Here is a 27,276-nt window from a genome sequence, read left to right as displayed (position 1 = left end):
TTTTTTTGCGGTACGCGGGCCTCTCACTGTTGTGGCCTCTCCTGTTGCGGAGCACAGGCTCCGGACGCGCAGGCTCAGCGGCCGTGGCTCACGGGCCCAGCCGCTCCGCGGCATGTGGGATCCTCCCGGACCGGGGCACGAACCCGTGTTGCCTGCATTGGCAGGCGGACTCTCAACCACTGCGCCACCAGGGAAACCCAAGCACTATTTTTCTATATGGTATTCTTTTGAGGAAAGTGATAGAAGATGCAGCCTTTATTAGGCTCCTAATTTCAAAGAGCAGAAGCATGAGAAAAGTGCTCATTACTGTATAGCAGTTTCTTCCATTTTCTCTTTTCTCCCTCATTCCCCCACTTTTTCTGCTCTCCTGGCCTTCTCCTCACCTCCCCTCTCCTATTTAAAAAGCAGAGCAGAAAAGGAAGAGGTTTTGAAATTGGTTAGTTTTATTTCATAGTTATGTATTTTATCCAGACGAATAGGAAATAGAACTGGACCAAATTTTAAATATTTCTCAAGTTAAAAAATAGAAAAATAGGGGCTTCCCTGGTGGCGCAGTGGTTGAGAGCCCGCCTGCCGATGCAGGGGATACGGGTTCGTGCCCGGGTCCGGGAAGATCCCACATGCCGCGGAGCGGCTGGGCCCGTGAGCCATGGCCGCTGAGCCTGCGCGTCCGGAGCCTGTGCTCCGCAACGGGAGAGGCCACAACAGTGAGAGGCCCTCGTAAAGCAAAAAAAAAAAAAAAAAAAAGAAAAGAAAAATCATTGTTTCCCTTTTTTTCTAGCTAGTTTCTACTCACTGGTCTGATGATCTAATGATAGTAGTTAATCTATTTTCTTTTCTACTTTAAATTCTAAATAAATACTCTCTCCAGGCAGCCCCACTGTAATTGGGCTTTCTAATCATTTTGTGGTTTGTAATTCAGTATATTGAGAACAATCTCACAGGTTTTCTCTCAGTCTAAGAAGGAGATAGTATCTCTCAACAGAGAATGAGAATCATGACAGTAGTTTCCCTCACTTACAAATTGATACTTAGAACTTCTTCCAGAAATGTATTGACAGGGCTTCCCTGGTGGCGCGGTGGTTGAGAGTCCGCCTGCCGATGCACGGGACACGGGTTCGTTCCCCGGTCCGGGAGGATCCCACATGCCGCGGAGCGGCTCGGCCCGTGAGCCACGGCCGCTGAGCCTGCGCCTCCGGAGCCTGTGCTCCGCGGCGGGAGAGGCCACAGCGGTGAGAGGCCCGCGTACCAAAAAAAAAAAAAAGAAATGTATTGACAAATATGCCTTCTAAAAGGAATTTTATTTTATCATGGTTTGTGAATTTGGGAGATACCTATATGTGACCGCAGAGTAAGTTTAATACAGCAGTGGAGGTTAGGCCACTTAGCTGCCCTTTCGTAAGGTCGAGGCCTTGTGTTTTGGATTTGTAAAGGGAAGTCAGGCAACTTCAGGATACCCTCTGATGAACAGAGGAGTCAGGCATTCATGTGATATGTAGCTTTGTTGATTGTTTTTGCTTTGTTCTGCATTTTATGTAAATTCAGTGAAGGATCTATGCGAAAAAAATATCTTTGAAGAGAGCATTCAGAGTACTGATGAGTAAATCAGCATTCTTAATTATTAAAAGCAAGGACTGGAGAGGGCTTCCCTGGTGGTGCAGTGGTTAAGAATCTGCCTGCCAATGCAGGGGACACGGGTTCGATCCCTGGTCCAGGAAGATCCCACATGCCGCGGAGCAACTAAGCCTGTGTGCCACAACTACTGAGCCTGTGCTCTAGAGCCCGCGAGCCATAACTACTCAGCCCACGTGCCGCAACTACTGAAGCCCGTGTGCCTAGAGCCCGTGCTCCACAACAAGAGAAGCCACTGCAATGAGAAGCCCGCGCACCGCAATGAAGAGTAGCCCCCGCTCACCGCAACTAGAGAAAGCTGCGCACAGCAACGAAGAAACAAAGCAGCCAAAAATTAATTAATTAAAAAAAAAAAAAAAGGACTGGAGAAACGAGGGTAAAGAGTTGCCATTATGAGTTATGCTGTAGCTGGCTAGCACTAGATTATTTGGGGGTCTCAGCTCAATGTTACCTACTTGGAGAGATCTTCCATTATCATCTTTTCTATAGTAGCACCTTCCCACCCCAGTTTATTTCCTTTTAGCACTTATAACACTGTTATTACCTTGTTTGTTCACTTGGTATAGCCTGTCAACTGCTGGAATATCATGAGGTCAGGAACTTTGGTGTTTTTTTCACTGCTGTCTCCTTAGAGTTCAAGAGAAATGCCTGGCATACAGTAAAAACTTAATAACTATTTGTTCAATGAATGAATGATAGATGATCTCTTCCACTTCAGATTTGTGATCCATTAAGTACAATTATGATTAAAAGAAATAATTCAGTTTTTATTTTTTAAAAATCTTTCATTGATAAATGCAAAATTCCTGAAGTCATTTGCTACAGTTTGGGTAAAGTTTTAGTAGTTATTAAAAACTAACTGCTAAAAAACAAACAAACAAAACCCCCTAACTGCTATGATCTGAATGTTTGTGTTCCCCCCATCCCCAGATTCTTATGTTGAAATCTTAATGCCCAATGTGATGGTATTAGGAGGTGGGGCCTTTGAGAATGGGATTAGTGTTCTTAGCCAGATCTCCCTCTCCCCTTCTGCCATGTGAAGATATAACAAGAACTCTCCAGCATTGAAGAGGGCCCTCGCCCGACCATGCTGATACCCTGATCTTGTGATTCCAGCCTCTAGAACTATGAGAAATAAATTTCTGTTGTTTATAAACTACTCCGTCTGTTGTATTTTGTTATAACAGCCCAGACGGACTAAGACACTAACCCTTTGCACTTCTGAATAAAGAAGTAAATACAGCCTCTAACAGATAACTGCTTATTTCCTTATAGGTAGCTAGTAGAGAAAACAAGAGAACCTGGAATCCTATTTCTTTTGTGGATTGAGAGAACTATCTCTAGTTCTTACCTAAAGTAAATTTAAAAGTTGATTGACCATCCTAGAGCTATGGCAATGTTGTTTTTTAAAAATTGTGTAATAACAGCAATAACTTATTTTTCTGACGATATTCTCTTTCTTAAACCCTATACTTCTTTCCTGATTTCTAAACCTGTGTATCCAATTCAGCAAACATCTTCATCAGGATGTCCCATAGATAACCTTGTAAGAGTTAGAACTCTTTCTGTTGCAACTGACTGACTTACGTAAAACTACCTAATATCAAAGGGAAAGTTTTTGGCTGTTAGTACTTGGGAAGAGCAGGGGTGGAACTGGCCTCAGGGTCAACTAGATGCAGAGGCTTAACTGTTATCAGGCTATTCTCTCCTCTCTCTCTCTCTCACCTCATTTTCATCTGTTGGCATTGTACTTTTTTTTTTACTGAAGATAGGCTTCTTCTCTGTGGTAAGAGCAGTGACCACAGGCAGCTAAAAGCTTACATTGTCTTCCTTTAGTGAACGCAGGGAAAAGAACATCTCTCCCAGGAACACTATGAAAAACAATCCAGCAAGAGTATCTCTCAACAGAGAATGAGAATCATGACAGTAGTTTCCCTCACTTACAAATTGATACTTAGAACTTCTTCCAGAAATGTATTGACAGGGCTTCCCTGGTGGCGCGGTGGTTGAGAGTCCGCCTGCCGATGCACGGGACACGGGTTCGTTCCCCGGTCCGGGAGGATCCCACATGCCGCGGAGCGGCTCGGCCCGTGAGCCACGGCCGCTGAGCCTGCGCCTCCGGAGCCTGTGCTCCGCGGCGGGAGAGGCCACAGCGGTGAGAGGCCCGCGTACCAAAAAAAAAAAAAAGAAATGTATTGACAAATATGCCTTCTAAAAGGAATTTTATTTTATCATGGTTTGTGAATTTGGGAGATACCTATATGTGACCGCAGAGTAAGTTTAATACAGCAGTGGAGGTTAGGCCACTTAGCTGCCCTTTCGTAAGGTCGAGGCCTTGTGTTTTGGATTTGTAAAGGGAAGTCAGGCAACTTCAGGATACCCTCTGATGAACAGAGGAGTCAGGCATTCATGTGATATGTAGCTTTGTTGATTGTTTTTGCTTTGTTCTGCATTTTATGTAAATTCAGTGAAGGATCTATGCGAAAAAAATATCTTTGAAGAGAGCATTCAGAGTACTGATGAGTAAATCAGCATTCTTAATTATTAAAAGCAAGGACTGGAGAGGGCTTCCCTGGTGGTGCAGTGGTTAAGAATCTGCCTGCCAATGCAGGGGACACGGGTTCGATCCCTGGTCCAGGAAGATCCCACATGCCGCGGAGCAACTAAGCCTGTGTGCCACAACTACTGAGCCTGTGCTCTAGAGCCCGCGAGCCATAACTACTCAGCCCACGTGCCGCAACTACTGAAGCCCGTGTGCCTAGAGCCCGTGCTCCACAACAAGAGAAGCCACTGCAATGAGAAGCCCGCGCACCGCAATGAAGAGTAGCCCCCGCTCACCGCAACTAGAGAAAGCTGCGCACAGCAACGAAGAAACAAAGCAGCCAAAAATTAATTAATTAAAAAAAAAAAAAAAGGACTGGAGAAACGAGGGTAAAGAGTTGCCATTATGAGTTATGCTGTAGCTGGCTAGCACTAGATTATTTGGGGGTCTCAGCTCAATGTTACCTACTTGGAGAGATCTTCCATTATCATCTTTTCTATAGTAGCACCTTCCCACCCCAGTTTATTTCCTTTTAGCACTTATAACACTGTTATTACCTTGTTTGTTCACTTGGTATAGCCTGTCAACTGCTGGAATATCATGAGGTCAGGAACTTTGGTGTTTTTTTCACTGCTGTCTCCTTAGAGTTCAAGAGAAATGCCTGGCATACAGTAAAAACTTAATAACTATTTGTTCAATGAATGAATGATAGATGATCTCTTCCACTTCAGATTTGTGATCCATTAAGTACAATTATGATTAAAAGAAATAATTCAGTTTTTATTTTTTAAAAATCTTTCATTGATAAATGCAAAATTCCTGAAGTCATTTGCTACAGTTTGGGTAAAGTTTTAGTAGTTATTAAAAACTAACTGCTAAAAAACAAACAAACAAAACCCCCTAACTGCTATGATCTGAATGTTTGTGTTCCCCCCATCCCCAGATTCTTATGTTGAAATCTTAATGCCCAATGTGATGGTATTAGGAGGTGGGGCCTTTGAGAATGGGATTAGTGTTCTTAGCCAGATCTCCCTCTCCCCTTCTGCCATGTGAAGATATAACAAGAACTCTCCAGCATTGAAGAGGGCCCTCGCCCGACCATGCTGATACCCTGATCTTGTGATTCCAGCCTCTAGAACTATGAGAAATAAATTTCTGTTGTTTATAAACTACTCCGTCTGTTGTATTTTGTTATAACAGCCCAGACGGACTAAGACACTAACCCTTTGCACTTCTGAATAAAGAAGTAAATACAGCCTCTAACAGATAACTGCTTATTTCCTTATAGGTAGCTAGTAGAGAAAACAAGAGAACCTGGAATCCTATTTCTTTTGTGGATTGAGAGAACTATCTCTAGTTCTTACCTAAAGTAAATTTAAAAGTTGATTGACCATCCTAGAGCTATGGCAATGTTGTTTTTTAAAAATTGTGTAATAACAGCAATAACTTATTTTTCTGACGATATTCTCTTTCTTAAACCCTATACTTCTTTCCTGATTTCTAAACCTGTGTATCCAATTCAGCAAACATCTTCATCAGGATGTCCCATAGATAACCTTGTAAGAGTTAGAACTCTTTCTGTTGCAACTGACTGACTTACGTAAAACTACCTAATATCAAAGGGAAAGTTTTTGGCTGTTAGTACTTGGGAAGAGCAGGGGTGGAACTGGCCTCAGGGTCAACTAGATGCAGAGGCTTAACTGTTATCAGGCTATTCTCTCCTCTCTCTCTCTCTCACCTCATTTTCATCTGTTGGCATTGTACTTTTTTTTTTACTGAAGATAGGCTTCTTCTCTGTGGTAAGAGCAGTGACCACAGGCAGCTAAAAGCTTACATTGTCTTCCTTTAGTGAACGCAGGGAAAAGAACATCTCTCCCAGGTTCACTATGAAAAACAATCCAGCAAGAGTTTCGATTGTGCTGTCTGAAGCTTATACAAACCCCTATAGGGCCAAGTTGCGTAGTAGTAGTAGTATTGGAAGAGTACTGTATCAGGTTAAATATTGGTTTGGCTGTTTTAACAGAAATAACGGTAACTTAAATAAAGTGGCTATTTATTTTTCTTTCACATAAAAGTCCAAGCTGATAGATGGTCTGAGGGCAGATTGGCTCTGTTTCTAAAGTATTCAGGCTCCTTCTTTCTTGAGATTCTACCATTCCCTATGGTGTTACTCTTGTCTGTATGGTGATGGATCACTACTATTACATCTGCCTTCTATCCTGAAAGCAGGGAGAAAGAGAGAGTGGAAGGCAAGCAGCTGCCTTTTAAGGGTACAGCCTAGAAGTTAACAGACCACTGTCCAGAACTAGTCACGTGGTCACGCTTAGATGCAAGGAAGCCTAGGAAATATGGTCTCTAGAAGGTGGCCATAGTTCTAGTTAAAATTGGTTGGGGAGTATGGAGGGCAGTGTGCTTTTATATATGTTATTAAAAGGAAGAAGGGAAAAATAGATCTTAGAGTAGCGATCTCTTGTCACAGGCAGTTTTATTGTCAGCCTCACCATAATCACATGGTTATACTTAATTTTATAGGGGGAGACTACTTCCTAAAGGTAAGAGGGATAGAGGTACTATTAATGGAAGACATTGGGGGTGGGAGAGAGGACATGACAGACAAAACTGACACCTATATTGTATACCGAAAAATAAACAGATCTGAAACTTAGCACCTTCCAAAACAGTATGTTACTTGTCCTAATTGATTTAGTGGCACTACCAGCCAGCCAGCTATCCAAAGCCCCCAATAAATGTGGGGATAATTATACATTCCTCTTATTCTTTCCTTTTCACTCCCTGATGATAGTATGTTATTTTCTTTCTTTTTTTTTTTTGGCTGCATTGGGTCTTCGTTTCTGCACGCGGGCTTTCTCTAGTTGTGGTGAGCGGGGGCTACTCTGTTGCGGTGCGTGGGCTTCTCATTGCAGAGCAGGGGCTCCAGGCGCGCAGGCTTCAGTGGTTGTGGCACGTGGGCTCAGTAGTTGTGGTGCATGGGCCTAGTTGCTCCATGGCACGTGGGATCTTCCTGGACCAGGGATCAAACCCATGTCCTGCATTGGCAGGCAGATTCTTAACCACTGCGCCACCAGGGAAGTCCCCTCTTATGGTATTTTAACGTTAAAATTTTCAATCTATCTGAAATTTATTAAGATATACTGTATGAAGTTTGAGTCTAATTTTAGAATACTTTTTTGGAGCCTGCAGTTTGTGTCAAGAACTTTATCGGGAATAGAGGATCATACCACTGATCTATTCATGATGAATAGTGCTGAGTTTCATGTTTTATGGTTTTATGATAACCAAAAATCATTAATAATTTGGTCAGTAATAATGATTGATCAAAATTAGTGAACAAACTCTGAGAATCTGGTTCACTTACTTTATATTAACATACCCCCAGCTTTCTACATTTTTTCCCAGTGTAACTTACTCAGTAAAATGTTACAGACAAATGTTCTGTTTTGAAAGATTCTTTGTTTCATTGCTGTTTGGTTTGTTATGAGAACATACCTTATACATTGTTGGCTTATAAATGTTAAAAAATAAATTACCTTAATTTTTACTAATTTTACAAATATATTTATTTTGGTCTTTCTAGAATCTGTGTTTGTGGATATCCTCGACAACATGTAAGAAAATACAAAGGTATAAGTAGCAGGGTACCGGTTTCTTCAGGATTCATGGTGCAAATGTTAACAGGAATTTATTTTGCCTTGTAAGTTTATTTCATATACAAAGTTAACCTTTGATCTCTTTGGAAAATTATAGTCTGTTATTTTATTGTTACTATATTATAATCTCAATAAACAATCAGCATATTTTTGTGAAAACAATATGAATCAATATCTTGATAACAGTTTTATTATTTAAAACATATCTTTTAATATTCCAAAGAATTTGTAACCAACTAAAACACTTCATCGTCTTTCTTTAATTCAGGGACAGAATGAAAATTAGTGACACCTAAATACACTTACAGTTTCTTTCTTCATTACTCAATTTTTTTTTTTGCTGTAATTCCCAAGTAGCATTTTTTCCCTAATGAATATCTCTTTTCCATTTCCAGAAATTTTAATTATTGAGCAACATCTTAGAGCCTCTTTCATTAAGGTTTATTATGAATTTGCTATTAATTTCTAATATTGATGCTCAGTCTTACTTGATACTTGAGATATTAGTATTTTTCTTTGCACCCTATCTTTTACTACTTTGTACTTCTCTTACTACACATATCTTACTATATATTATATTCACTTGATACCTTAATTTTCCCCAGTAGATTATAAGCTTCTTAACTGAAGGCAGAATTTATGATCTTTGGGCCAAATCTGGCATGCTCCCTGGTTTTTAAAAAGTTTTATTGAAAAGCAGTGATATGTTTGTTTATGTATTGTCTGTGGCTGCTTTTGTGCTACAGTGACAGAGTTGACTAGTTGCGGTGGAGACTGTATGGCCCACGAGCCCAATATATTTATTATCTGGCTCTTTAAGAAAAAGTTTCTTGACCCCTGTGTTAGACCATTAGCATTGTCCCACAGCTCTTAGATGCTCTGATCTATTTTATTTTCTCTCCTTTTTGCTTTGTGTTTCTGATTAAGTTCTGTTGATCTATCTTCATGTTCATTGATCCTTTCCTTGACTATGTTGAGTCTCCTAATGAGCCCACTGAGGGGGTTCTTCATCTCTGTTACTGTGTTTATTTCTAGCCTTTTCATTTGGCTTTTTCTTATAGTTCCTATCTCTCTGCTAAACTACCCATCCGTTCATACATGTTGTCCCTCTTTTCCACTAGACCATTTAATATATTAATCTCAGTTATTTTAATTTCCCAGATACGTACAACATCTGAGTCATCTCTGAATTTGGTTCGGTTGTTTTTTGTCTCTTGATAGTGGGTTGTTTTCTTCTTGCTTTTTGTGTGCTTTGTAATATTTGATTGATCATTATTTTGTTCATGGGTAGGACAGTAAAGATTGAGATAAATATTATTTATGCCTGGAAATGGATATGCCTCTTGTCTAGGATGCTAGTAGAGTTTTTGTAGGCTGGAGTGAGCTGGGACTGGATTCGTTGCTGCTATGATTACCTATATTGCACCACCTACTTCAAATTCCTTTTATGTTACCTGCTACTTATTGCTGGAGGGTTTTTCCTCAATACTCTTGCTCCATCCTCAGCTTTTAGCTTTCCCAGTGTGTCTATACCTCAGAGAGGGTCTCTCTCCGTGTTCTTGCCCCTCCTCCAGCAGTAGAGTGCTGCTGCATGTTTCTAGATGTGTACTAGCCTGGTTGGGGGTGGGAGGGAGGAGAAGTGGTGTTTTCTGTTGTCCTCGTCTGGCCTCAGTTCTAAGCAGGCCTTACGTCCCTGCTTATCTGGGTGGGAATTCCTCAGTGGTCCTGCCCCTCCTCCAGTGGTAAGAGACCTCTGGCCTTCCTTCTTCTCAGCATAGGATGATTTCCTGATCCTCCCCTACATGTAGAGGCTTTTTTTCTTTTTCTCTCCCTCACAGCGAGAGTGAGTTGGTCTTCACCTCCACCCTCGGGGTGAAACGGTTTGCTGCTCTTTCCCCAAAGGCTTTAAACTTTTGTTCCACTGAAAGTGTCTGGCTGGATCTTGGTGCCTTTCCTGCTCTGGTGGCCACTCTTCTCCTTCAGGCCTGCACTACCAAGAGCAGCTTTCTCTGGTCCCCTGCCTTGCGCTTAGTTTTTCTTATGAGTGCCTAAAGGTGGTTTGTGGAGAAGAGCTTATGAGTGGGTGTGACGTCCCCTTGTATCTGCTTCCAGAGTTTTTGTACTCTTGTACTGGCCCACACCTGGCTTTTAGAAATTTGTTGAAAAGTTTAGCTGAATTCTTTCTACCCACTTGCATTGTGGCCTCACTCTCTTCAAGGGCACCTGGCTGCTATTGGGTTTCGGGCTACTTGGTTGCCCTGTGACCTTAGCTCCTGTTGGATTCATGAGAAGTTATGATTTTGTAGATTACCTGTCTTTATCTTGTTTTTAGGGTGAGAGCAATGCTGCTTCCATATTTTAGGCCTCACTTGCACGCTTGATGTAATTCACACTTCTTTATTTTGTTGTCAGATGAGCAAGCCATTATTTCTCTGTCCATTCCATCATTTAGCCAGTTTTTAGGAAGAGTTTGGCCATATCTTTGAAAATTAATATACACATGCACTTTTTTCCCAATATCTCTGTGATATTTGCAGCATATGTCACGTACACTTCTAAATGACTATGTGAATGCAAAGAAGTAACTAAGGATGCTGCAAGCCACAGTAGTTGTAGATTTTCATTAAAAACCATGGGAGTTACAGAGTAGTTTGATCATAAAGTGTTCTGAACATTATTCTAAGGTATATAATTTATTATGCTCTGACTTGTTTTGAAAGCCTAAAGTGCTTTGAGATTGCCTAGCTTTTGGGCTGTCTGTTCTATAAATAGACATGTTCTTTAGAGAAGAAATGTACATCTGTAAAATTTTCTTTGCTGTTAATAGGCTTTCAGATACAGTTGAAAGGAATTCAAAGATTTAGAAATAGATATTTAATGAGGGGGGAATGCTAAGCAATGGGCTAATACGATCTATTATTTTCCTTACTAAAGATAAACAATTTCTCATTATATCTTGTTCAGTTATATAGAGTTAATTTAAAATAATTGTACTTCATTTAATTTTATAGTTATAATGGAGAATGGGATCTAGCTCAAAAAGCATTGGATGATATTATATACAGAGCCCAGCTAGAATTATATCCAGAGCCATTGCTGGTAGGTGTCTCACTTATTTATGTAAATTTTGTAATTTAAAATTTCTCAATTTAGAACTATAAATTGAGAAGTAGCCATTTGTAGTGCATTAATACATTATTAATACTCAATGATTCATGTTCCTGTTATAGTAGAAAAATTTGTTACTCGAAAAAGGTATATATAATTTGAAATTTTCATTAGGCTAACGTCTTAGCCTGATATGAATAGTCATTTTCACTTCTAAGAATATTCTCATTAACATGCTCAAGCTGCATTTATTAATTAGCATTAGGCATTTGGAAATATAATTTAGTATTTTGGAATTTTAAATTTCATCACATATATTTTTAACCATGTTTCCTTCTGTGTTCTTACTCCTCATTTTAGAGGATCTTATGAAAGATCTTGAAGAAATTATTCTTTTTAAAAATCTGTTAAAATTTAGCATCTTGGGATAAACAACAAGGTCCCAATGTCTTGCACAGAGAACTATACTCAGTATCCTGGGATAAACCATAATGGAAGAGACTATAAATAAAGAATGTGTCTGTCTGTGGATAACTGAGCGAGTTTGCTGCACAGCAGAGGTTGGCACAACATTGTCAATCAGCTCTACTTCAATAAACAAAATTGAAAAAAGAATTTAGCGTCTTGTTTTATCTAAGGGTATAATAATACATCTGTTTAATGCCAATCTTGAACTATATTTTCCCTTCTTAGGTTGCCAATGCAATACAGGCTTCATTGCCTCATGGTGCCATGAAATCTAGTAAGGAGGGTACAAGGTGTATTCAAGTTGAAATCACACCAACTTCTTCTAGAATATCGAGAAATGCAGTAACCAGCATGTCAATAAGAGGTCATAGGTGGAAAAGACACGGTAAGAAATAAAACACTCCTCAAATTAGAGGATTGTTATTGCTGTCCCCTTCTCTGTACTTAAGGTGCTGTAACTTCTAAATTTAGTAAATAATATCATAGTGGCATGGAATAAAGAGCTGTTGGATCACCTTTAACTTTTCATTTGTTATCCATGAATGGCAGGCAATAAGAATACAGAGCCCCTTGTGTTACATATACGGATGAAAATTTATTTAAACATTGTACTGGCTTTTAAATTTTATTTCAACACAGTAGGAGAGTAGGAAATGCATTTTTCAATTATTAATACATTTTGGGTTTCTATTCACAACTGTTTGCAAATATTCCTTAATGTTTCTGATTTTTCAACTCTTTAGCAGGTAAACTTGCATATTGAAATGGAACAATCAATAGGGACTTTAACATTTTCTTCTGGACGTCTTGGTAAAGAATCCCATGGTATTGATACAACTCTAGGCATTTCTATTTTCTAGAAGTTAATTTTCTTGTAAGATTGTTTGTCCCTTCTTGACTGCTTCACTTTATTATTTAAAAATTCTACTGGAAGTGAATTTTATTTACCATGACCTTCTTAATGCTTTCAATCTCTCTCCGTTCTCTTATAACTTATTATTTTTTATTTAATTTCTTATTCTTTTGATAATTCGCCTCCTACCTAGAAGTTGTTGTAGTGGGCAAGAATCAGTGTAAGGGGATTACTACCACCTTCCTAGAAGTTAACCATAGAATGGGAAGCAAAAAGCCATTTCTTTGCTCCAAGCAAACATATATTGGAGTAAAACAAAATCGATTGTCTGTTTTCTCCTTCCTACAAACTGCAATGAAAATGGTAGCTCCTTTTGGTATATTTGATAGTTCCAGTTGTCTCTATGCTATCTATAGAGAAAATGCAAAAGTGAGAAGAGTGAGATTATTCACGACGAAATAGAAAGTTGATGATGAGAACAGTTGCCATTGTTTCTACTCAGGGAATCTAGGAGACAGTATGTCCAAAAAAAAAAAATGATGATGAAATTTTCCAGCTTAACCAATGATCATTTTCAATCTTTTCCTTTTTTAAAGTAATGTGACCAATTCTTGGAAGTCCTTTAGGAAGGCACAAAAGAGGTGGTAAATATTTGCCATTATCAAGGAAAATTATGCTACTGTTTAAAACATATAGTCAGCGTCTAAACATACATCAGTTTCTTTGGTGAAAATTATGCTACAGTTTGGGAATAGATTACAGGTAGAAAGTCATTTAATTAGATATCACCATGTTCCCCTAGAGATCCATTTTCTGTTTAAGCATTAGCAAGTGAAAATATACACAGAGGCAATGAACCAGATCGTATGCATCCGTTGTGGCCATAATTGCTCCAAAATTACCACTACAGGAAATGCAAGAATGAATTTTAATTCCTTTTTCACTTTCCCTTCTTTCTATTTAGGTGGACATATTGGGAACTAGGGGAAAAATATAGGTCCTGCAGTTAAAAATGTGAAATATTGAAGCTTAATTGTATTTGCATGTATGTATGTGTGAAAGAAGATTTGTGTATGTGTCCGTAAGTGCATTTAATGGAATAAGATGTGTACCGTGCAATAAAATAGAAATCATTTTCCAGAAATATTGTATAGCAGTAAATTACCAAAACGAGAAAAGACTACTTGAATATATTGTATATACTAGATTCTTACATATCTTCCAGATTTTATATTGGCTACCACTTGAAGGGTTGGCACAGTGTCTTAAGGCTACAGCCTTAACCTTACTTGTCACCTGTCTCCCTACACTTATTCAATCTTAACAAGTCTAACACTTGGGCAACTCCTGTTTATGATAACAAAAAAGTCAAGGATGAGGATTTAAAGAGAACGAACTGCGAATAGCAAGTCAGGCGGATGTAGAATGTAGCTGTCTTGTTTACCACTCTTCTGCAGTGTGAATTCTCTTTATCCAGTGGACTCTAAAATATTCCTAGTCCAAGGTCCTTATTTATCTCTACAGGTAGGTTGCATTCTCCCTTTTTAGAGTAGTCTTGGCTTTCCTTCCTAGAGCAGTATTTTTCATTGTTACCCTGTTTTGCTGAATCGAAAGCTTTTCTGTTTTCCATCTCCATTGTCCTGATTCCTATTTGAACACCTTATCATTGTCCTGGGCTCTAGCTGACGCTGGCTTCTTGTGGGGAAGATAGGTATCTTTACTATAGTTCTTAAATATATAGATCATTCTCAAGTTGTAAATGGATCTTTAAATTAAATTTGTTTATATAAATTATGTTTATTATATTACATTCACATATGAATTATATATATAAATTATAACAATTTTATTTATACATTAATTTTTGCAGAAACAATGTTAAAGGGCATGTGGATTCCAGGGTGATCCACAAAAGCCTTATCATAATGTTTCTGAAACACAGCACTGTAGAATGTAAGCTTAGTTTATGACTGTGTGAAAACACATTTAGAGTTTCTTTGTTTGATGGAATGCTAAATGTGTTTCGTGTTCCACCTCTATCCCTACCATTCCCTTCCCACATCAACCCTCCCAGGAGGAGGGATTTCTTCCCAGACCCTGAACTGTATCATATGGTAGGAATATGGAATATGCAACTTTAAGGCAGTGATGATGAGGGTTGGGGAAGGAGAAGGGACAAGAAACATGAACTTTAAGGAATACTCTTTTTTTTTTACTCCTTGTCTTTTTGCTTGTTATTGCTAGTGTTGGGAAAGAAGAAAGCAGTTGGCCCCTTTTTTTTTTCTTTTCTTGGATCTCTTCCCTTTTTTTCTCTTTTTTATTTGTGTCTTTTTAAAAAATTGAGATATAATTGACATATAACATTAGTTTCAGGTGTACAACATAATGATTCAATATATGGATATATTGTGAAATGTGATCACAGTAAGTCTAGTTAACATGCATTTCTACACAGTTACCCTTTTTTCCCCTCATGATGAAAACTTGTAAGATCTTTTCCTCTAAGCAACTTTCAAGTACACCATATAGTCTTATTATTAACTATAGTCACCATGCTGCACATTACATCCCCAAGACTTATGTTTTTATCACTGGAAGTTTATACCTGTTAATCACTTTCACCCATTTCACCCACCCCCACTTCACACCTCTGATCTCTGTATCTAGGAGTTTTTTTAGATTCCACATATAAGGAATCTCATATGGCATTTGTCTTTCTCTGTCTGACTTATTTCTTAGCATAATGCCCTTAAGGTCCATCCATGTTGTTAGACGTGACAGAAGTTCCTTCTTTTATGGATAAATAATATTCCATTGTATATATACCACATTTTCCTTGTTCATTCATTTGTCGATGGACATTTAGGTTGCTTCCATATTCATGTCTTTAATTATTGCCTCTCTCCTTTTTTCTCCATTTTCCATCCTAGCTGGGGAGAAGAGGGGCAGGAGTAAATGAGGTTGTCCCACAGAAGCAGCCAAGCAGAACTTTCTTTTTTTCTTTCCATCTCCCTTTTTCATTAAGGAGTATAGATAATTAAGCCATTAATGTGTTTGCACATCTGAGTCACCAAAAATTGCACACTCAAACAAATACATTAAATTGGAGCAGTTAATCACATGTATTCTTTTTCTTATTTGTAACAGAAAAAATCTCTTTATCTTTACAGCCAAAACCAATTCATGGTTTAGTCTTTCAAAAATTAATTTGGAACAATTTTAATCATTTGCATTCAAAAATTTTTTTCTGAGCTCTTTTAGAATGTATCAATATTTCAGGATTCTCTGAAGCTTCACAGATCTGCCATTCTTTTCTTAAAGTTAAGAATTTATCTATGTTTATATTTTATTGGAAAACGTTCTTTTGGAAGGTAAAAAATTACTTTAGCTTTAGCATTTCCACACATTTCAGAACATATATCCCTTGCCATCATCTTATTATTGTTAAATAACAACCCAAATTTCTAGAATTATATTTCGGACGGTTCAATTTTTAAATTATTATTATTAATAGACTTTATTTTTTTAATTTTTATTATATTATTTTTTTGCGGTACTCTCACTGTGTGGCCTCTCCCGTTGCGGAGCACAGGCTCCGGACACGCAGGCTCAGCTGCCACGGCTCACGGGCCCAGCCGCTCCGCGGCATGTGGGACCTTCCGGGACCGGGGCACAAACCCGTGTCCCCTGCATCGGCAGGCGGACTCTCAACCACTGCGCCACCAGGGAAGCCCAATAGATTTTATTTTTAAGAGCAGTTTAAGGCTCAAAACAAAATTGAGTGGAAAGTACAGAGTTCCCATATACCCTCTGACGACTGCCCTCTGTCAACATGCTTTATCCGCCCTATCAACATCCCAAGCCAGGGAGATGTCGCAAGGCCCTGTAATTTTAATTTTGATCAGACAGTGACTAAATAGGGTGATTTTTAAAGAAAGGTTGGTTTCAGCTGAAGTATTGTTTTGGAGAGACATGTTTGAGAACTAGTGTGTTTGCCTGATTTTCCCCACTTTTCACTTAATTATTTTAATATTGTACGGGCGTGGCTTAACTTAATGTGTTTTCAAACTTCGTGTATAAATTTTTGAGAAAGTTTTAATGAATTCCTAATTCCATGTCAATACATATGTTTGGAAAGTAAAATTACAATGTAGAATTGCTGCTTTTTTTTTTTTTTTTTTTTTGCGGTACGCGGGCCTCTCACTGCTGTGGCCTCTCCCGTTGCGGAGCACAGCCCCCGGACGCGCAGGCCCAGCGGCCATGGCTCGTGGGCCCAGCCGCTCCGCGGCATGTGGGATTTTCCCGGACCGGGGCACGAACCCGTGTCCCCTGCAGTGGTTGAGACACTGCGCCACCAGGGAAGCCCGAGTTGCTGCTTTTGACTTTCAAGGGTCATAGTTTCAGAATTAATAGCTTTATATATATTTATATAGATTTGTTTATATATATTTGTTAATTCTTTTAAGCGTATTGTGTTTCACTTAGTGTGTATTTTTTAAACCTAGATTTTTGAGCCACCTACAGATTGAGGGCTATTTAGAAGTCATAATTTGAAAGTAAAATGCAATTAGAGAAAGATAATAATTGAATAAATATTTTAAAAAGCATTAAGTAAGGTAAGAGAAGAATGTGAGTAGATTGTGACCGTCACAAGAATCAAGATGAAAATTCCAATAAGAAAAATAAGATAAAACAGTGAAATAATCAATTTTTTAAATTAATAATAAAAATGCAGTTTTATTTTCTTAAATACTTATTACGTTTAAAAAACAGAGCTAAAAGGAAAACAAGGTATTTCTTTATAATTATGCTTCTGTTCTATAGTTATTCTTAAATGTTGCTTCTAAAGCTATTTTCATTATCTACCATTTCAGCTATGAGAGCCCTTTTTCTTAAATCCCTGAATGATTCTCTACAAGATTCTATTATACAATCTATACTTATTTATTTCCTTGTACTTTTCCATTCCTTCTCCTCTCCCAGAGCAAATTTAATTGCTATTTTTTTTCTTTGTCTGTTTCCTTGCCACCACCACCATTATGACTCACTCTTCTTCCACTTTTTAAAAAATTATCTATACTTGGAACAATGTAACAACTTTCCTCCTTTCTTTTAAAATGGTTGTTGAAATACTCATTCCATAAAAGTCTCCTAATTAAGTTATGGTTGCAAATAATGAGTGCTTTTAATTTTTGCCAACTAGTTATCTGATTAAAGTCTTATCTAGTGAAATCCTAATTCTTTATTACTGCCCACCATTTTTCCACTTGTGTATTTGTGAGATAATGAGACAAGTCAGTGAAAAGCATTTCGGTATGCTTTAAAGCACTATGTAAAGGCTGACTTTTATTAATTTAAAACTATTTACTTTGTTTTATTAACTGCTCAATAATTGTATTCTTGATAAGCTTTTTTTAGCCAGCTTCCTCTTGAAATCATCCTGTGATTGATTAACCCTTTCATTGGCTTTCCTCAATTTGAGACAAACATGTTTAGTTTGAGTATAATATCAAACAAAAAAGTATACATATGTGATATAATAGTAACGATCAGTTTAATGATTTTTTTTGTAATTTCTAAAGCCCTGAGGTATAGTACTCTTTTATCTGACATGTATAAAACCATTACAGTCAGGATTTTTTAGAATGTTGTTTTAATACTTGTTGTCTCAATCCCAAATTGACAGGTAAATAGAATAGATTGAACTTGTATTCTCATTTATGTACAGTTACAACTGTTTGCAACAGGTAGGTGTAACAATAAAAGCAATATTTGTAATCTAGAGTTTTTGAATTTTGCCCTGCTTTTGGTCCTGGCATATGTTAAATGGTTTATTTATAATATTGCATTTCATTATTTTGACTTAGGAGATCCAAGAGTACAGAGTTTTAAGCAGTGAAAAAGAATGGAAAATAAGTACTATATATATTTTTAAGTCTTCTAACTTAGTAATACCAAATCAGTACCCTGATAATTTTAGAGTATTTAATTAATTATATGGAATGTTTAAGTGAAAAATGAAACAAAATATAGTTTACATAGAGTGAATCTAAAGAAAGTGAAGTTTCATGTTGTTACAGCTGTTTATTGCATTTTCAGTATTAAGTTCCTATTTAAAGGATGCCAAGGTAGTTAAATAAATTTAAACGATTGTAATAAAATTCAAAGATACCTGTGATTATGTTTCTAAAAAATGACCAAAAATGTGATTTGTTTCAGTTTGCCCAGTGATTTAGGACTAACTTATTAGTTGAGATAAGAAATGGAACAATAAAAAGATGCGATTCATGTTGGAAAATAGTTTATTTTAAACTGATTATTTAAAAAAATGGATACTGATTTAGAAAATGTTAATAAATTTCTATCATATAATAACATATTGATAAAATAGGACATTAATAACTTTCTAACTGTTGAACAAATCGGAATAATTATAAGAGGTATATTTTAGTTAAATATTTTAAAAAGATTATTTGTAAATATTTCAAAACATTTAAGCTAGTCTTTCTAGATACTGCAGAAGGTAAATGCCATAAATCTTGACATGGAACATGTATTTTTTGAATCAGATTTTATGACTTTATAAGTAAAGCATTTGAGGAAAAACAAAATTGCTGATAGTTATAAAAGCATTTTGAAAAATGAAGAAATGGTAATTTTAAACTCAAAAGTAGCAAACTTTAAAGAATTGGCTGTTGGAATTCTACATGTACAATTAGAAATTCATAATGCTTATGTTTTTATTTTAAAAGTTGTTTATACTTTTTAAAGAAATTTAGAAAAAATCATTTTGAGAAGCTCCATTATTTTTAGATTCTAAAATGCTGTTTGAGGAACAAATTTTCTTTTCCCAATATAGATGATAAAACATTGGAACCAAAAATAAGCATTTTCTTCTGACCAAACTTAGCAGTGCATGAATTTTTTTTTTTTTTTTTTGTGGTATGCGGGACTCCCCCTGCCGTGGCCTCTCCCATTGCGGAGCACAGGCTCCGGACACGCAGGCCCAGCGGCTATGGCTCACGGGCCCAGCCGCTCCGCGGCATGCGGGACCCTCCCAGACCGGGGCACGAACCCGGCTCCCCTGCATCGGCAGGCGGACGTGCAACCACTGCGCCACCAGGGAAGCCCTGCAGTGCATGAATTTTAACTGACATTTTTGCTATTGACCTTTTACTCGTGGAAGACAAAATAATATATTAGAAAATATTGGGTGACACAAAGAAAAAGGTCATATTGACCAGAGAGCTAAAATACAATTGACACGTGAACATCAGGCTTAAAGAGAAAGTCAAGTGGGCTTCCCTGGTGGCGCAGTGGTTGAGAGTCCGCCTGCCGATGCAGGGGACACAGGTTCGTGCCCCGGTCCGGGAAGATCCCACATGCCGCGGAGCGGCTGGGCCCGTGAGCCCTGGCCGCTGAGCCTGTGCGTCCGGAGCCTGCGCTCCGCAACGGGAGCGGCCACAACAGTGAGAGGCCCGCGTACCGCAAAAAAAAAAAAAAAAAAAGAGGAAGACAAGTAGTCTTAAAAATTCTGGCCAACTTTAGAAGCAAACAAAAAATCTTAGTTTATTTCTAGATCAAATAAAGTAATTTTCTCTACAGAGAAGCAAGATAGTTAAAAGTATTGGTTTTATGAGGCAAAAACGGTTGTTTGTAAATGACTGTGTTCTTTTTTTGTTTTTCACTAAGGATGCCTTATATAATTCTGGCTGTAGTTAAGGAACTTAGTATTTATTGTTATTTATTATTGAGCTTTACCCTTCCCCCAACCTTTTTTTTTTCCCCCGGTACGCGGGCTTCTCACTGTTTGTGGCCTCTCCTGTTGCGGAGCACAGGCTCCGGAGGCGCAGGCTCAGCGGCCATGGCTCACGGGCCCAGCCGCTCCGCGGCATGTGGGATCTTCCCGGACTGGGGCACGAACCCGTGTCCCCTGCATCGGCAGGCGGACTCTCAACCACTGCGCCGCCAGGGAAGCCCTATAGATAGTTTTTTAGTAGATGTTGCTTACCTGTTTTTGGTCTCTCTGGTCATGAGGATCTTTAATCATGGAGGATTCACCTGATCCAGAAGCAGTTTTATACTTGAGACTTAATGAAAATGACAGAAGTTATTGCAAGTAATTGAATTTACCTCGATAAGGAGAATTGTGTCACTTACTATATACACAAGTTAAAGACTTGCCTGTTCTTACTTAAGGAATCTGGTAATATTTCCTAACCAGTGTGTCCGTAAATAAATTGTTCTTGTCCAGACTGTGTCTTTTCTTTGTGACCCAGGCTGCTCTTTTCTTACCTGGAAATTCTGCTTCTGGCTTCAGGATTAATATTACTAAATCTTAGTAATTCATGTTCTTGCTCAGAGTGCAGCCTCTTAACTGCCAGAATCTTATTCTGTGTTTCTATGGCAGCTTTACTTTACTCTAATCTGCCTTGCAAATTACTGGCCCAGGCTGTGGACTGTTACAGTGCTGTTCTTTCTAACCCAGGACACACTTCGTGCTCAATACTTTGTGTTATACAGATGTGACTTCTATTGATAAAGAATGCTAATAAAGTACCCAAATAATTTATCTGTGTACTTGTCAATGGCTGCCCATTGCAATCAGAACAAAGTCTGAGCTCTGTACTATGGCATAGGTGGCCCTGGTGATGTCTTACCTACCACTCTGACCTCATCTGAAGACCAGTCTCACCTTTCCTTCTAATCATTCAACGTTCTAAGCCATTTCTGCCTTAGGGACTTTGTACTAGGAATTGGGGATATTTGAGCTGAGATTTGAATTATTAATAAGTGCCAGCTTGAACTCTCTTCCTCCACATTGTTGTGTAGCCAGTGCTTTTTCATCATTCAGATCTCAGTTCAAATATCCTTTCCTCAAAGAGGTCTTCCCAGACCACCCATCTAAAGTAGACTTTCTCCCCACTACACTGCTTACTCTTTCCCATTATTCTTTTCTTCATTGCATTTTCCACTATCTAAAATTCTCTTGTTTACTTAATTCCCATACTCCAATGTAAGTTCTGTGAAGGCAGTGTCTTTGTCTGTCTGGTTGGCCATTGTATCCCCAGGGTCTAAAACAATGTTTAGCACGTAATAGGTGCTCAAGAAATAGTTGAATGCATGAATAAGTGAATAAATGATAAATTTATAATATAGACTGAGCAATTTGCTTCTTTTTTCCTTATTTTATTGAAAAACAGTGCAACAACATGATAGTTAACTGGGTAGAGGAATATTCACTTATAATCCCGGTACTTAAAGAGTTACCATTTTACAGTTTTTTTTTTCCATACGTATATGTATTTTTCATAGTTATGCTCTAATTAATTTTTTTTTTACATACTGTGCTTTTGTTAACACTGTCAAACATTTTCCCAAGTTCTCCTAGTAAGTCCCATTATTTTAATGGCTACATAATACCACATTGAGTTTATATTCCAGCATTTACTTAACCATTTCCTTAATATGCTAAATAATTTGTTGCTAACTTTTTGCTATTATGGATAACACTGCAATGAATATAGAAAACACTTGTTTTCCATTGAATAGAATGAATTGTAAACATTAAACTGGGTAATATGAAATTGTTCAGGTATTTTATGACATTTAAAATATATCTTATAAATTGTAAAGGAATATGTATGACTTTCTTCTGGGGTCTACTCTAAAATACTTTTCATAATTAATGTCAAAATTGTATGATACAGATTAATTTTTTTAAATGTCAGCTTATTTTATTGATTTTGCAAATGAATTTGCAAGTGCCTTAGGTCATAACCAGGTTCCTTTCTTTTTTTTTTTTTTTTAGGATTCATGTTGATTGTCTTTTTTTTTTTTTTCCAGATTCCTTTAGACTTATGAATCAGTCTGAATACAGAGTTGTGTAAATTCCATGAATAATAAATTGTTCCTTTATTTAAGTTGTCGCTTTTAGTAAGTAGGGCAGCTGTGAAAAAATAGAAGCTAAAGCTAGGATAAAGAGTTTCATGAGTGACATAATGGAATAGATATTTGGGATTATAAAATTACATATGAGAGAAATCACAACTTTTCATGATCAGTTTTAATGATATTTGCAATTTGTTTCACCTTTTTTTTTTTTTTCTCCCTCAAAGCCAGAAGAAATTTTGTAGGGAGAAATGATTTGAGTGCCTTTGAGAACCAATTTGGAAATGTCTATTGAAAGTATTCTTTAACTCTCCTCATATCTGTACATGGAGAGAATGTTACCTATTTATAGAGGTTATACAAATAAAATATTCTCTGAGAAGTTTCTCTTTGGATCTTTTTTGAACTTTTCAAATTATTTGAAGTCAAATGTAAGTACTGTTTTTTTATAGGTGTAGAACAGTCATGACACATTTTGCATAAAATTTTTAAGTTCTGGGCTTTTAAGCAGATTCTATTTTCTTATGCATTTATATTCCCTTACAACATCTCCTTTATGGTCTTTTTAAAGAAAGAATAACTTTCTCTTCTTATCCTCTGGATAACATAATAAAAGAACTATAGATTTAAAAATAAAAAGTCTTTCTGATGTTAATAAGCATTTTACTAAACCTACATTTAGAGGCAGCTACTACACTTTTCTAAAACAAAAAGCCTTTGTTTTTCTTTGCCATCTAAAAATTCTTTTTTTTTTGGCCACACAACCCGTCCTGTGGGATCTTAGTTTCCCAACCAGGGGTTGAACCTGCTACACGCCTTGCATTGGAAGTGCAGAGTTTTAACCACTCGACCACCAGGGAAGTCCCTAAAAATTCTTTTATGCTAGACATTATTTTTTCATTTTATCAAGTCAAGTAACACATTCCCAGCTTACCTTTCTCATTCCTTCTTTATGGTTTTTCAACTTTATTTTAATAATTTCACCTCATAACTGGAGATTCATTCAATTTATCAAACAAATGTTTATTAGGCACGTACTTAATGCACTTTCCTAGGAACTAGGTATACAGCAGTAACCAGATAAAAATCCCTGGCCTCATGGAACTTACATCTGGTAGACAAGATAAATAATTGTAGGTTAGAAAGTAATGAAGTGCTAAGAAGAAAAGGAAACAAAGTAGGGAAGAGGGCATATGAAATATGGGGAATATTGAAACTTGATGGGATGATCAGGGAAGACTTCACTGAGAAGGTTTTGAGAAAAGACCTGAAGGAAGTAAGGAGGTGAGCCAGGTAGGTATGTGGGGAAGAGCATTCTAGGCCTAGAGAATAGTAAGACCAATAAGAAGTTGTGTGTAGGGGGATTGGGTCACAGAATTATATAGGGAAAGAAGTTGGAGAAATAATAGAGAGCAAGATAACATAACAGATGTTTGTTATGTAATTATCTTTCTTTATCTGTAATTTTCCTGAGAATTATATTCTTTTCTTTCTAGCTCTGTGCAGAATTACGTGTTTTTCTTTCTATGAATTTACTTTAATAAGAAGTTTAGAAGTTTTGTGATTTTTACCATTTTTGAGTGATAACATACATAAATGAATTAAAGATTTTTGCTTGTGGAAAAACATATCTTGTTTTTCCACATGCCAGTTAATTTCATGATTTAAAAAAATTAATGTTATTTTTTCTTGAGCTGCAGATCGTTACCATTATCCCAGTGAATGTGATTAGCAATCCAATTGCCTATTGCTATTTTATATAATATTCTTGTCATTTTCTAGTTTTTCCTGCAAAATTCTAAATTTTTACATTGCAGCACCATTTTAATTTTCATTGACATCTTTTAAAAAATAAACCCAATTAAAAAAATAAATTAACCTTGAGAGTTATGACTTATTTAGGTTTTCTTAGAGATTTATTTGCTCTTGCTCTGTGTTCAGCCAAGTAATTTATTTGCTTTCTATGAAATGACCAGGAATCTAAGCAAGTAAGTTAAATGTAATTGAAAAATGTCTATCAGAGAATATTTAACTCAAATTGACTTTAATGAATTGAAGAGTTAGAACTTATAGTATGTTATACTGTTTAGATCCCCCATACAATAGTTGTTTTAGCTCTTTCTGAACTTCAGTTTCCTTGTCTGTAAATGGGAGTCAAATTGCCTGTTTCAGAGGTGTACAAACACATTATTCTGAGAATATAATTGAATAATATATGTGAACACTCTCAAGAAAACTATTTAGTGCCAATCAATGTAGTAGATTGTTTTCTATTCTGTTAGGCTACTTTTGCTTATCTTTTAAAATTTTGTTAAATTTTAGTAATCATTGGCTTTGTTATGTCTGGATAATTGCAACAGTTTATAATTATTTTGGACTAATGAGCCCGTTAATAGATCTTTTGTGAAACTGCTTCTACAGTGTAAATGGACAATTCTTGGTTGTCACCAACAGTGCCATGCTGATTTTACTCTCAGTTGCAGTGGCCTCTGGCATTTACCTCAGTTAGATTTTACTTGCCCTCACTTTGTTTTTGTTTTTTTAAAATTAATTTTTATTGGAGTATAGTTGCTTTACAATGTTGTGTCACTTGCCCTCACGTTGAAGACAACTATTAGCAATGGGGAATGGCCTTGTTTGGAACTTCTTAGTCTCATTAAACCTCTATTAGGGAAACAGAAGCAGCAATGTGATACTACCTCACCAACATGCTTTGGTCTGTCTAGGAAATAAAAATTTCATTTAGAGTGTATTCAGTCAAAAGACGTGGATGGACCTAGAGTCTGTCGTACAGAGTGAAGTAAGTCAGAGAAAAACAAATATTGTATATTAATGCATATATGTGGAATCTAGAAAAATGGTACAGATGAACTTATTTGCAGGGCAGGAAGAGAGACACAGATGTAGAGAATGGACGTGTGGACATGCGGTGGGGGAGGGGGTGTGGGATGAACTGGGGGATTGGGATTGACATATACACACTGCCATGTGTAAAACAGATAGCTAGTGGGAACCTGCTGTATAGTGCAGGGAGCTCCGCTCAGTGCTCTGTTTTGACCTAGGTGGGTGGGATGGGGGGTGTGTGGTGGGAGGGAGGTCCAAGAGGGAGGGGATATATGTATACATAGAGCTGATTCACTTTGTTGTACAGCAGAAGCGAACACAACATTGTAAAGCAACTATACCCCAAATTAAAAAAAAAAAAAAGTTTATGAAGCACTAGGTAATTGGGAAATTAATATACCAGTGCATTGGCCTACCAGCACAGGGCAGTATGAAGCTTTGAGGACCTTTGGAGGTGCATATTGCTGCTGGGTATGGAGTACCCAGGGCATCCATAATAACTTTCATTTTAAGTTTTCAAAATTTGAAAGAATCAGAATAGAGCAGTGGTTCCTAAACTTTGCTGCACATTTTGGTCATGTGGGAACTTTTAAAAATCCTAGTGCCCAGGTCATACCTCATACTGTTTAAAGCAGAATGTCTAGGGTGAGAGCCAGGCATTCGTAGTACTTAAAGATACACAGCAAAGTGGGCACCCACAGAAATATAGGGTTCTGGCCGCCAGTCTTTTGCCTGTTACTGTTTCACATGCTGTAGCACCATTCAGGAGACCTTGAAATGAAAAATATTTGAAAATAGTGGGTAATGTCCCTCACACAGATTTGTGTTCTACGTTTTAAAAGAATATATACTGTTTTACATAGTCTTATGGTGTTTTGAACTTTAACTTTCATTACTGGTCCATGGTAGACATATTCATGTTATTTTTTCCCATCTGTTACGGATATTTCCTTGACAACTTTAAATAAACCATAGCTTTGTGATTTGAGACACAATAAAATGTCTACAAGTATTAACTCATTAGGAGTTTCATTCCTTTGTTTCGATTACAAATGACCATTTTCAGAATAAAGGAACAATAGCCAATTTGTTTTTCCAAATCCATTTTATTTTTCTCCAGTTTAGTAATGAACGGTTACAAATTAGCCTAAATTTATGGAATTAGTATAAGTCTGAAGGAATAGACTGTTTAATTATGTCACAGCCATATTAATATTTACTAATACACAAGATGATTGGTGTGTGAAACAAAAACTATACCTGTAGCATTACTAACCATTATATAAGTGTATAAGCATTTTTCCAATATCATGGTTTATTAAGGCAGTCTCAGTGTAATCTAATAAAAAAATTGTGCAAGGGGAATTCCTAAGTGACTTGGTTCCTCATGTTAAGAAGAGCTAGAGTTTTGGCTGTAAATCCTTGAAAATTTGCCTAAAGCTTGACATAAGTTCAAATGGTCACAATATTATCTTAAAAATAATAGAAATTCTATTTTAAACTGTAAAAAATTTCTGTTTCATAGTCCACATCAAATACGTGTGTGAAAAAATACAGAACATTAGTTGATGCTCTGAGTTTTGTCATTGTCATTTGAAATTAAAGAACATGACCCCATTGTCTCCAATGCTGTCAGAGTATGGTAAATTATGGGAACTTCTACAGTGCAAATATTTGGCTTAACACCTAACATTCACTCATCCAATTTTTGTTTTGGATCTTTTTGCTTTTCTTGTTTTGCATTTTTATTTTGTTTTGTTTTCAGCCATCATTTTGTCTTATCATCTTCAATTCTAGAGCAACCTGACAACAATAATGATACTACTGAATTGGGCATCCTTGTCATTCCTGAGATTAGTGTCACAAATGTGGCCGGAGAGAGGACCGGGAATGGGGAAAAAGGCAGAACACTAGGAGAGATTGATGCTCAGCATATACAGGGTGTACAGGAAACAACCACAGATCCTAGAACTGAGAGCAAAGGCTTGCCAGAGATCAGGAGGCAAAAATCTGTAAGAAAAATGATGGAGGATGGAATAAACTCACCTGGCAGAGTGCAGTTTTAGCAGAGCACTTTATAGCTGCACTCCAAGGTATCTCATGGCAAAGGGTCACTGCTGCATGTTTTAAGCAACAGTTGCACAGTCACAAAAATTTTGCATGTCACCTAATCAAAATGCATGAATTATGTACCACAGTTTCTCAATGACTCTTAATGCTCTTTGGAATGGTCATAGCTCTGCTCTGAGTAAATAGTTATGAAAATGAAG

The 27,276-nt window shown here is 37.2% G+C and overlaps 1 protein-coding gene across 6 annotated transcripts in view; it reads left to right on the top strand.

Moving 5' to 3' along the window:
- HYCC1 (hyccin PI4KA lipid kinase complex subunit 1) overlaps window positions 1–27,276 on the top strand; it is a 93,377-nt gene that overhangs the window by 63,686 nt on the left and 2,415 nt on the right. For 3 of the 6 annotated variants that reach the window (XR_003679906.2, XM_028490103.2, XM_024128463.3), the window contains exons 8-10: window positions 7,770–7,886; window positions 10,854–10,941; window positions 11,644–11,803. Coding sequence is in view for 5 of the 6 variants with exons in the window: in XM_028490103.2 (XP_028345904.1) it covers window positions 7,770–7,886; window positions 10,854–10,941; window positions 11,644–11,803 (365 nt within the window). In the remaining variant the exon portion in view is untranslated. Of the gene's footprint in view, window positions 1–7,769; window positions 7,887–10,853; window positions 10,942–11,643; window positions 11,804–22,389; window positions 22,473–26,771; window positions 27,100–27,276 lie in introns of those variants that run through there. The other 3 variants (XM_024128473.3, XM_028490105.2, XM_028490104.2) reach the window with 3 other exon arrangements.

This window comes from Physeter macrocephalus, chromosome 5 (assembly GCF_002837175.3).
Source record: "Physeter macrocephalus isolate SW-GA chromosome 5, ASM283717v5, whole genome shotgun sequence".
In the NCBI taxonomy this organism is placed as follows: Eukaryota; Metazoa; Chordata; class Mammalia; order Artiodactyla; family Physeteridae; genus Physeter; species Physeter macrocephalus.
Note: the sequence above shows the minus strand (reverse complement) of the source record. Positions and strands in the feature narration are given on the sequence as shown.